This window comes from Heterodontus francisci, chromosome 7, assembly GCF_036365525.1.
Source record: "Heterodontus francisci isolate sHetFra1 chromosome 7, sHetFra1.hap1, whole genome shotgun sequence".
NCBI classification, from domain to species: domain Eukaryota; kingdom Metazoa; phylum Chordata; class Chondrichthyes; order Heterodontiformes; family Heterodontidae; genus Heterodontus; species Heterodontus francisci.
In genome coordinates, this window is record NC_090377.1 from 60,213,999 (window position 1) to 60,226,142 (window position 12,144).

Consider the following 12,144-nt stretch of genomic DNA (forward strand, 5'->3'; position numbering starts at 1 on the left):
GTCCTGCTACCTTCAAGGATTTGTGCACATGGACCCCAAAGTCCCCCTGTCCCTACACGTTCTTTAGAACTGTGTCATTTAGTCTGTATTGCCTCTCCCTGTTCCTTCTGCCAAAAATGCATCACCTCACACCTCTCTGTATTCAATTCCATTTGCCACTTGTCTGCCCGTTCTGCTTATCTATCTATTTCTTGTTGCAGTTGATTTCTATCATCCTCACTGTTTGCCACACCACCTACTTTGGTATCATTAGCAAATTTTTAAATTTTACTCTGTATTCCAAGATCCAAGTCATTTATGTATCGCAAAAAAAGCAGTGGTCCTAGCGCTGATCCTTGGGGAACAGCACAGTCTGCCATCCTCCAGTCTGAAAAACAACCATTTACCACAACTCACTGTTGTCTGTCTTGAAGCCAATTTTTTATCCAAGCTTACACTGACTCTCCTATTCCCTGAGCCTCAATTTTGTTAACCAGCCTTTTATGTGGTACTTTGTCAAACCCTTTCTTAAAATCCATATAGACAATATCCATTCCTTTCTCTTCATCAGCCTTCTCTATTGCCTCATCAAAATGCTCAATTAAATTACTCAAGCACAATCTGCCTTTTACAAATCCATGCTGGCTCTCCTTAATTAATTTAAACCTCTCCAAATGCCTGTCGATTTTTTTCCCCCCCCCCGTGATTATTGCTTCTAAAACCTTACCCACCACTGATATTAAACTGTAGTTACTAGGAATGTCCTTACACCCTTTCTTGAATAAGGGTGCCACATTTGTCACTCTCCAATCCTCTGGCACCACCCCCGTATCTAGGGAAGATTGGAAGATTATGGCAAACACATCCACTATCTCCACTCCCACTTCCTTTAGCAACCTGGGATGCAGGCGTTCAGGACCAGGTGACTTACCCACTCTAAGCATAGCCAGCCTTTCAGTACATCCTGCCTGTCAATTTTCAACCCATCCATTACCTCTGCCGTCTCCACTTCTACTGATGATTTGTCAGCATCCTTTTCCTTACTAAACACCGATACAAAGTACTCATTAGGTATTCTAGCCGTGCCCTGCGCCTCTAAGCATATATGACCCTCTGTCCCTATTAGGTCCCACCCCGTCTCTTACTACCCGTTTACTATTTACATGCCAGTAGAAAATTTTTGCTTTCCCATTTAACTGCCATTCTATTCTCATATTCTCTCTTTGCCAGTCTTATTTTCCTCTTCACTTTCCCCCTCAACTTATTGTATTTGGTCTGGTCCTCACTTAAAGAATTCACCTGACATGCATCATACACCCCCTTTTATTTTGTCTCATCATATTGTCCATCTCCCTTGTCATCCAAGGAGCCCTGACTTTGGTTCCCCTACCTTTTGCCCTTGTTGGAATATACCTAGCCTGTACCTGAAACGTCTCCTCCTTAAGGATCACCCATTGTTTCGTTATTGTTTTTCCTGTCAGCCTTTGGTTTCGGTTTACCCTGGCTAGCTCTCTTCTCATCCCATTTAACTTATCCTTCTTACAATTTAGAAGTTCTACTTTAGATTATTCTTTGCTCTTCTCCATTACGAATGTAAACCTTATGATAAAATGATCACTCTTACCCAAGTGTTCCTCCACAGACACTTGGTTCACTTGGCCTACCTCATTTCCCAGCACTAGATCCAGCAATGCTCCTTCCTAAACAAAAACAAGAAATGCTGGAATCACTCAGCAGGTCTGGCAGCATCTGCTTCTCTTTCCACAGATGCTGCCAGACCTGCTGAGTGATTCCAGCATTTCTTGTTTTTGTTTCAGATTTCCAGCATCCGCAGTATTTTGCTTTTATTTTAATGCTCCTTCCTAGTTGGACCGAGAGCATCCTGGTCAAGGAGGTTTTCTGGAACACATTTCAGAAATTTCTCCCTTCCATACCCTTTACTCTACCATATCACAATCGCTCTTTGGGTCATTAAAGTCCCCTAATATCACCACTCTATAGTTCGTGCACATCTCTGTGATTTCCTTATGGGTTTGCTTCTCCCTCGCTTACCCCTTGGGCTTGGCCCCTCTCTTTCTCCCCCTCCCCCCCCACCCCTCCCATTTGGAGACCTATAGAATACGCCCAGTGGCATGATCGTCCCCTTTTTGCATCTCAATTATAATCAAATGGATTCTGTCCTTGCCCCCTTAAGGACATCCCCTCTTTCCAACATTATCAATGTCTTCCCTAATCAGTACTGCCACCCCACCTCCCTTCTTTATTTCCCTGTCTTTTCTAAACATTTTGTATCTGTGAATATTAAGCACCCAATCCTCACCATTTTTAAACCACATTTCTGTTATTGCCACTGTATCATATTCCCAGATGGCTATTTGTGCTAGTGGCTCACCAACCTTATTCATCACACTTTGTGCTTTTGCGTACATGCATTCTGAACCTGTCCTTGTATTCCTTGGTCTGCTCCTAACTAATATGGTACTGCTTGCTTCTCTAGTAGTACCACAATTTCTGGTTCACTCCCTTCCCCTGTAGAATATTCTGCACCATTTTTATGATGTCCTTTTCCTGGACACCAGAAAGGCAACACACCAGGCAGAACTCACGATGACGGTTACAAAATGCCTGTCTGTCCCTTTGACTATGGAATGTCTTATAATGACTGCATTTCTACATTTTGCAGTTCTCTCCTGTGCAGTCCCTTGCCCATTGGTGCCATGGTCTGGACTGCACTCTTTCAACATGTTGTCACTCCCAGTAATCTCCAATGGTGAATACCAGTTTGAGAGTGGCACACACCCCAAAGACTGCTGCATTTGCTACCTCTTCCTACTCTTTTGGATAGCCACCCATCTACTATCGTGAAGTCTCACTGCCTGTGGGGTGACCACCTCCTGGAATGTATAATCCAGGAAGCTCGCATCCTCCCTAACGCTCCTCCGTGACTCCAGCTGCTCCTCAAGCTTGGAAATTCTGAGGTCGATTGAGCTGGAGACGCTTCCGACACAGATGATTCCTCCAAGGCACATGAAATGTCCTGAAGTTCCCAGATGGTGCAGGAATTGCATGCAAAAGGTCTCAGCTGCCCATTCATGGTCTAAAATCTCTTTTCCCTCTTTTAGAATCTAGTTAGTACCTTGTTTAAACTGCTAATTTCAATCAATACTTCTAGACCTTGGGGGAGATAGTGGTGCAGTGGTAATGTGTACTGGACTAGTAATCCAGAGGCCCAGGCTAATTTGGCAGCTGGTGGAATTTAAATTCAGTTCACTAAATAAAATCTGGAGTTGAAAGCTAGTCTCAGTAATGGTATCATGAAATATCATCGATTTGTTGTAAAATCCTATCTGGTTCACTAATGTCTTTTTAGGGAAGGAAATCTGCAGTCCTTACCTGGTCTGGCCTACATGTGACTCCAAACCCACAGCAATGTGGTTGACTCTTAACTACCCTCTGAAATGGGCTAGCAAGCTACTCAGTTGTTCAAGGGCATTTAGGGATGGGCAACAAATGCTGGCCTTGCCAGCGATGCCCACATCCCATGAAAGAATTTTTAAAAAACCTGCGCTGTACTAATATGTGTATTAATTCACTTACTGTTATACTACCCCAGTTGAAATTTTAAAATTCCAAGCTCCTAGTTTAAATGAATGCCCTAATTTAGATGAGAAAAAGAGAAACATTCACCAACTAATCACTTACCTACTTTCCTGTGATGTCATACTTGATACTTTTTCCCTTTTTGAATGCAGGCTTTCTGTCTCCCACTGACTTCCCCCCTACCGCTTTTAACTGCAAGTCTCCGGCACTGTTCTCTCGCAGGCTCGCTTGCTGGCTCTCTCTTTATTTTTACCTGTTTACTTTACATGTTGACCAATGATGCTGATTTATTTAAAAACATGACAGTAGTAACGGAAAATGCAAGGACTTGCTGATATCCAGTTGTGGGTAAAAGGAATCTCCTTTCATATTCGCCTACTTTATCAGGAAAGGAAATATAAACCATTTTACCCAATATGTATGCTCTTTGTTAGAAGTGCAGTTTGGAGAGAATGGAACCCCTCAACATTCGGCCAATAATGCATCTGGCGCACTATCACCCTAAATAAGGGTGACACAACAACCCCATTTGGAGTAAAATTGGAATAAAACAAAGAGTTATTAAATGGAGGTGTGCAAGGAAATAAGTGTCAGTCTTTCGCTATCAAATCGGCCTTTAATGTCATACATTTGTTTAAAATAAAGCAACCACCGCTTACTGTCAAGATAGACTATCAGAAGTGATATTAACCTGACACTGGTATTTGCAACAAAAATGAGCAGTCTATGTTTAGCTGTTTTGCACCAGCCTGATGGTAAGTAATGAAAATAAGTATAAATAGAGTTAGTATTTTTCTTATCAATTGTCTTCAAATATTTTTTTATTTTCGAGATACAGCACTGAAACAGGTCCTTCGGCCCACCGTGTCTGTGCCAACCATCAACCACCCATTTATTCTAATCCTACATTAATCCCATATTCCTACCACATCCCCACCTTCCCTCAATTCCCCTACCACCTACCTATACTAGGGGCAATTTATAATGGCCAATTTACCTATCAACCTGCAAGTCTTTGGTTGTAGGAGGAAACCGGAGCACCCAGCAAAAACCCGCACGGTCACAGGGAGAACTTGCAAACTCCGCACAGGCAGTACCCAGAATTGAACCCGGGTCACTGGAGCTGTGAGGCTGCGGTGCTAACCACTGTGCCACTATGAAAAGTGGAAACCTGTAAAAATTGTTCAGCTCTGTTTATTGAAATATTAAATAACCCATTGTTCCATTCTGTATCGGGCTCCAGTACCTTGCATGTATATCGGACATTGGCCACGCCACTTCTGATCAGCCACTATGTATATTTGTTGCAATATTTATTACAGATATTTGATCTCTAATAAAACGGAAAGTGCTGGAAATACTCAGCAGGTCTGGCAGCATCTGTGGAGAGAGAAACAGAGTTAACGTTTTGAGTCGGTTATGACTCTTTAGCATCCTGTTCTGCCTGTACCTGAAAATCTCTAGTTTGTAATCTTTTAAGTAATTGAATTTCTTGGATAAGTGGCACTTTTATGCTTCTTGTAATAGATATTTATGGACATTAATATCTAAAATAATTGAGTACGTAAATGTGGGCACTTGCAAGTGCTCAATATGTTTGTTTTAAAAATGATGAGGTACTGTCATGAAATAAAAGCAGAAAGTGCTGGAAATACTAAGCAGGTCTGGCAGCACCTGTGGAGAGAGAAGCAGAGTTAATGTTTCCGGTCAGTGACCTTTCATCAGAACTGATGGAGGTACTATTGTGGTCTGTCTTAATTGCTACACCAATGTTTAGCTAAATTCATCAGTCTCCATAGTGTCTGAGCACTTTTCTTAGGGCACATTATGTTATGGATTTAAGTGAAGTTGACAGTTTTGCTGGGCACTGTTTTAAGAATCACATATTTTTGTTAGCATGCTATTGCAAATATTTAGGATCTGATGCAGTGAGTTCTTGAATAGCCCTTAAAAATCTTTTCATCCACCAAGCATTTAAATTGTTTGTACTGATTAATACTAAGACTATGGATGTTTTATTTATATTTTGCATGTTCAATTTTAAGCTGTTCGAAATATCCATGATCGCGTATCCTAGTTGAAGTTCTGTAGAAATTCTAGCTCATTGCACTTTGTTGTGTTGTATAGCATGTAACTCTTAAAAGCTTGAGATTGTTTCAAGTTCTAGTAGTGCTTTTTGCATGACCTCCAGACCTGTTTTGCATGCACAGGCTAAGAGGAAAAAGAAGGAAGAAGCAGCAAATGCAAAATTATTGGAAGCCGAGAAACGGATGAAGGTTAGTTTAGATGGATCTCTGGACCTATGAACTTCAATGGGCAATTGTGTATGGAGATTATGTAATGAAGTAATAGAAATATTCAGATAGGTGACTATATTCAATGAGTTATGCAGGGAGCCTAACTAAAATATAGAGGAAATAATTTAGGCAGTGATATCACAGGATCTTGTTCTTGGTGGAGTGTCGTTAGATTGTATAGTTTAATGTGAAAAGTTTTGTGTTTAGTTTTTTCTCTCTACAGGTAATTCAAACTGAAGTTACTTTTACTTTTTATTAATTTCAGAATCGTACACTTCATGCCTTTCAGGGAACATTGATTGGCATGTTATTGAGTTGCAATCTGCATACAATTAGTCTTTTGTTTCTCTGTTCATTTCTTGTACATAGATGGTGTATTCAAGAATTTATATTTTCTATTCCTTTTAAGGAGAAGGAATTGAGAAGGCAACAAGCTGTCCTCCTCAAGCATCAGGTTGGTAAATTATATATACTATACATTATTTAATGAATTTTTGCTCTACTGTCTGGCTTCTTCTTAAACTATGGGGAATATGTTGAAGTAAACATTTGTTCAAACTGCAAAGATTTATCTTTCCTCATTGTAATTATACGTAATTTTTTCCTCAAGTTAAGTTGGCTTGCTTTGGTATTGGGAAAGTAAATTTTCTTATAATATGAACTGGTTTTTATCATTTTGTGATTACTGTTTCATAATGATGTGCCAACTCTTTCTACCAGGAGTTGGAGAGGCATAGACTAGATATGGTATGGGTATGTTTTTTGTACATCTAACACCGCATCGTGATTTGGTTGTGATATGGTTGTCATAGTAATGCATAAAGTGTAGCACTGGCTGCTGTCATACTACATACTTCTGCATGGCTTTTACAGCACAGTGCATTGCATACATCTGCTATAACTTCAAAAGAGAAAACTTATTGAATCAACAACTGTAGCTTCCACTTTCAACAGTCTCCTTAAAAGATAGTTTCACCTCTTTACAGGAGACAACAAAAGGATAAATATATAAGCCCTAAAACTAGTTTTATTCTTTAAGAACTGGTTAGACAATAATTAAATGTTTGATTTTTAGCACAATTCATTTCCTTGTCCCACATTCTATTAAAGTTTATTATTTACATCCCGGTACTATGTCATTCCAGCAAACCAAATTTCACATAGTTAAGCACAGTTGCTTGGAGTTCCATCCAACTGTTAGTAAATTGATGAAAACAGCTGGTGAGAGACATTTCAGCAGCTGACATCCATGTGCCATTGTGAATGATAATTTCCCACAATCCACCATTTCTATTCATTGTATCACTGGAGTGCATTTTATGATACTGCATCAGTGAATTTATTCACTACATATCTTCTCACCTTCCTTTAACCAAATCTGAAGCATAAAAAATGTTAACAAACATTAGCTTCTGTACAAATATCTTGAATTGTAACATTTCTAATTTATGGAGAAATACAGATAAATATATCCTTTCTTCACTGATGCGAGTTCAATTGTTTTGCTACTTGATCGCCCATTGCTTTTCATATGAGATCAAGACCAAGTATAGTATTTAAGTGAAGTGGGGTTAAAGGGAGGGGAATAATTAGAGCAGAGCAAGCTAATGTAAGATTTTTAATATACTTTTATATGATATCCTATTGTTTATAGTTAAATAGCAAAACTTATTGCAATTTGAGAAGTAGAAAAGTGGAGTTGGTTAGGGCTTGGGAGTTTTTCTGCAGTACGGGAATTGGGAGATGAAAATCTGAGGCATGAAGGGCGTACATGATTACTTCACAAAGGTAGTTTCCATTATAAATGTGGACATGGAGGAATTTATAATGGTGAATCTAAGATTCTTAATATATAGATTGTGGAATTAATGTAAAGAGAGACAGAGTGAAAACAAGCAAGAGTGACCTAAAGTAACCTTTCAGTGAATGTACCCCTCTCCCACGAAGAAGCTTTTCTTCCAAATTTGGGTTTTCTGTTACTGGTTTGAAATTAGCAAAAACAACAATTTTGTTTGCTGGAATATGAGCATAGCATGTTAAAATTGTAAATTCTTCTTGAATAAAATTCATGTGGGATAGCTCAATATTTTTCCTCTAGTTGATGTTCTGGAATGCTAATTCTAATATTGCTTTTAAAACTTAGATATGCAGGTAATAAATGTTACAAAATTGGCTAATTGCAACAGCTATTTATACTAATTGGCCTTTAGCTAAAAGATTTGCCTCTGAAGCAGATGTAAGGTAATTAGCCTGTTGAAGCCGACCATTGCGCTTTATACCTGACAGCTATGGAGAAGCATCGCACTGGTTTGCTCTGCTTTTCCAAGAACTACGTACATAACTTAAAGCATACGCTTTTGTTTTACACTGTCTTTACATCTGTTGCTTTTTCTGTTTTGCTTTTGATTGTCCATGTTACTTCCTAATCCTCAACTAAAATGTACACAAACTTGGCCATTGTCCGTTTTTATTGTAAACTTCACTGTTGTCTAACTTATGCTAAATATAGTAAAACTAAATTTTTAAAAACTTAAACATGGATATTTATGTACAGTTTAACCATTTGAACCTGAAATTTGTCTTGTACACTGTCAGGAGAAGGAGAGGAGAAGGCAACATATGATGCTCATGAAAGCAATGGAAGCCCGGAAAAAGGCTGAAGTAAGTAAAACAGTGCACTGAAGAATCTTAATACTTGATTCAGTAGAAAGGACCATAACTGCTTAAAGTATATTTCTTCTGGATCAGTGTAGCAGAAGTATTTAGTTGTTATATTATCTATAGTTTATATTTAGTGTAGCTGGTTTACTGTATTGCAGATCAGGACAGCTATCTTCTGTAACATACTTAACTAAAGTTGTGTTTAACTATGGTTGAGATGTGTTGGTTAAGATGAGGCTTGAACAGAATCACTATGATAACACAGATTATGCATTTCACTAGGTGTTTAAATCCATCCTTGTCCCAGAAGTATCTGTTGAGCACGACAGGTCTTGTGTCAGTAGTTGCTTTTAATTTTTGCCTGTAATTTCAATGGCATGCAAATTTTTTAGTAGAGTTACACTGAATCAATTATGCATTTTCTGATTGATGAGTCCTTTTGAAAATGGGATTGCTCTAGTAAAATTGAAGATTGCCACTGCATTTTTAATTATCAATGTTATTTGGTCACGTAGGTTTTGGACTGCTTTGAAATGATTTCAAAAACCTGTCCTTTCTCTGAATCACCGATGTAACTAAATAATTATATTTTTAAATACATTAGTACTAGATATCATTATCTGTATTTCTGTGTTAAAATTCTTGCATCTAGCATTTTTCCATAGCGTCACACTTCCTGTTTCATTCACTGAAAAGCTGCTGTTCAGTGAAGAGCAAAAGATTGCTGACCTTTCAAAATCAGTAACCTAGAACTAGCTACAAAATAAATTTCTCAAATAATTTCTTCTCATTGCTTTCATCCGTTATTTTTCTTTACTCAGGTCAGGAAAAACTCTTAAAAACCATTACAACAATGTTAAAAATCACTGTTCTAAAATAATTGGTAATTTAATGTTATCAATGCAAGAAGTTTCCCCAACGAAGATACGATTAATGACAGATAGGAAAAGATCCTCTGGTCCACCCAGCTTGTCCCATACAATTGTGATGCCTTGTTGCCTTGTGCAGAGCAATACATAAACTCCGCACCTCACCCAAAAACATGTGATCTCTGGGGGAGGCGAAATATTGGATAAAGACCCAAGCTAGTTTAGTGGTAGGAAGGTATCTCTGGGAAAGTCTTCTCTTACCCTCTTAGGCAATTGAAACTAGCCCAGGACATCAATTGGCCCTGATATTTCCGTGCAGAGCCTATCTTTTCTCTGAAATGTTCTTTGGCCCAACCAGAAATGGGTCTGGTTCTCACTTGAAGGAGTTCACTGCATTCATCAGCAGCCTGCTCCAGAGGTCCACTATTCTCTGGGAAACGAACCACCTCCTGACGTCCTACCTATATCTGGCCTTATACAACTAAAAATTATGACTCCTGATCCTCCCTGACCTACTTAGTTGGAACCAACTGTCAACTCGGACTGAATCTATTCTCCTCTTCATCTTACAAGCCTCATCTAGAGACGCAAGATACAATAAATAGTCAGCACGTCAACAGTCAGAAAGGCTAAGTCATGCTTAACTAATCTGGTATAATTCTTTGAAAAGGTATTGGAAAGAGTAGACAAGGGTAATGCGGTAGATGTCATATACTTAGATTTTAAAAAGACATTTGATAAGGTACCAAACAGTAGGCTCACGACAAAGATCAGAGCTTTGATGTCAGGGTCAAATAGCTGAATGGATACTGTGCTGCCCATATCTTAACTCGTTCCAAATCTCATTCAGTCATCACACTTGTGTTTGCTGACCTTCACTAGCACCCTGTCCGACAATGCCACAATTTTAAAACCCTATCCTTGTTTTCAGATCCCTCCATTGCTTCGCCCTTCCCACTCTGTGTATCCTCCTCCAGCCCTACATGTCAGCTTACGGTTCAGTTGGAAGCATGCTCACCTCTGAGTCACAAGGTTGTGGGTTCAAGTCCCACTCCAGGACTTCGATCACAACAAACTAGGCTGATACTCCAGTGCAGTACTGAAGGAGTGTTGTACTATTGGAGGTGCTGTCTTTCGTGTGAGACTTTAAACTATGGCCCCATCTGCCTTCTCACGTGGACATAAAAGATCCCATGGAACTATTTTGAAGAAGCGCAGGGATGTTATCCCTGGTGGCCTGGCCAATATCTATCCCTCAACCAACATCACAAAAAACAGATTATCTGGTCGTTATCACATTGTTGTTTGTGGGAGCTTGGTGTACGCAAATTGGCTGCCACGTTTCCTATATTTCAACAGTGACAATACTTCAAAAAGTATTTCATTGGCTGTAAGATGTTTTGAGTCATGAAAGGCACTATATAAGTGCAAGTCTTTTTTTCTTTGCAAGCCTTTGAATCTCTGAGTTCCTTCAATTCTGATCTGCGCATGCCTGATTTTAATTGCTCCACCATGGGGTGGCTGTGCTTTTAGCTGCCTTGGCCCGAAGCTCTGGAATTCCCTCCCTAACCTTCTCCACCTTTCTACTTTTCTCATTTAAGATCTTCTCTTTGATCAAGCCTTTGATCATCTTTTCTGATTTCTACTCCTATGGCTCTGTGTCAAAATGTCAAAAATATTTTTATTGATGTCACCTTGGGGTGTTTTTCCTACTTGAGGCATAAATCTAAGTTGTAGCAAATTAGCTTAAAAAAGGAGAGTGGGCTAAAGGGTAGTTATTCAGATTGGAGTAAGATAGAAAGTGGTGTTCCATGAAGATCAGTGCTAGGACCACTATCATTCATCATTAACATTAATAATATGGATTTATGAAGAAGTAACTCCGTTTCAAAATTTGCATATTATAGCAAACTGGGGGTATAGCTAACATTGAGGAAGGATGCAGCACAATACAAGACGACACTGGAAAACTTGCAGACTGGGCAGTTAAGTGGCAAATGAACTTTAACATAGTTAAATGTGAGGTGATGCACTTTGATAGAAAAAACAGAACCATCACCTACATCTTAGAAAATAGGAAACTGAATTGGGTAGAAGAGCAAAGGAATCTAGGGATACAAATGAACAAATCATTAAAGGCAGTATCACAGGGCAGCAAAGCAATTAAATATACTTACAAAACGCTGGGATTTATTTCTAAAGGCATAAAATTCAAAAGTAGTGAAGTTATGTTAAACGTATTTAGGACCCGATATGCACAGTTCTGGTCCCCATACTGTAAAAAGGAAATTGAGGCACTGGAGAAAGTGTGAAAATTTTATAAATAGGGATGGTACCAGACCTGAGAGATTACAACTTTCAGGAAGGACTGAACTGTTTGGCCTTTGTTCTTGAGAAAAGATATGACTTATATGTGACCTGATAGAGGTCTTTAAAATTATGAACAGGTTAGATGAATGGAGAGAATCCAAAACTAGGGGCTATGAATACAAGACAGTTAGCCATACATCAAATAGAGAAATAAGGAGAAATTACTTAGAGATTAGTTAGAATGTGGAACTTCTACCACAGGAAGAGTTTGAGGCAAATAACTTGGATGTTTTCAAAAGGAAACTAAATGATTAAGTGACAGAAAAGTAAATAGAAAGATGAAATAGACGGAATGAGAGTAAATGTGTGAAGTATAAATGCCAGCACAGACTAGTTGGGCTGAATCATAGAAATTTGCAGCTCAGAAG

General features: G+C 38.9%; 1 protein-coding gene across 1 annotated transcript in view; it reads left to right on the forward strand.

The window, feature by feature from the left end:
* Positions 1 to 12,144, forward strand: part of baz2ba (bromodomain adjacent to zinc finger domain, 2Ba) — a 414,581-nt gene that overhangs the window by 271,384 nt on the left and 131,053 nt on the right. Inside the window, 4 exon segments of the mRNA XM_068035275.1 lie at positions 5,790 to 5,855; positions 6,286 to 6,330; positions 6,597 to 6,623; positions 8,472 to 8,537. Of these exon segments, the coding sequence (XP_067891376.1) occupies positions 5,790 to 5,855; positions 6,286 to 6,330; positions 6,597 to 6,623; positions 8,472 to 8,537 (204 nt within the window).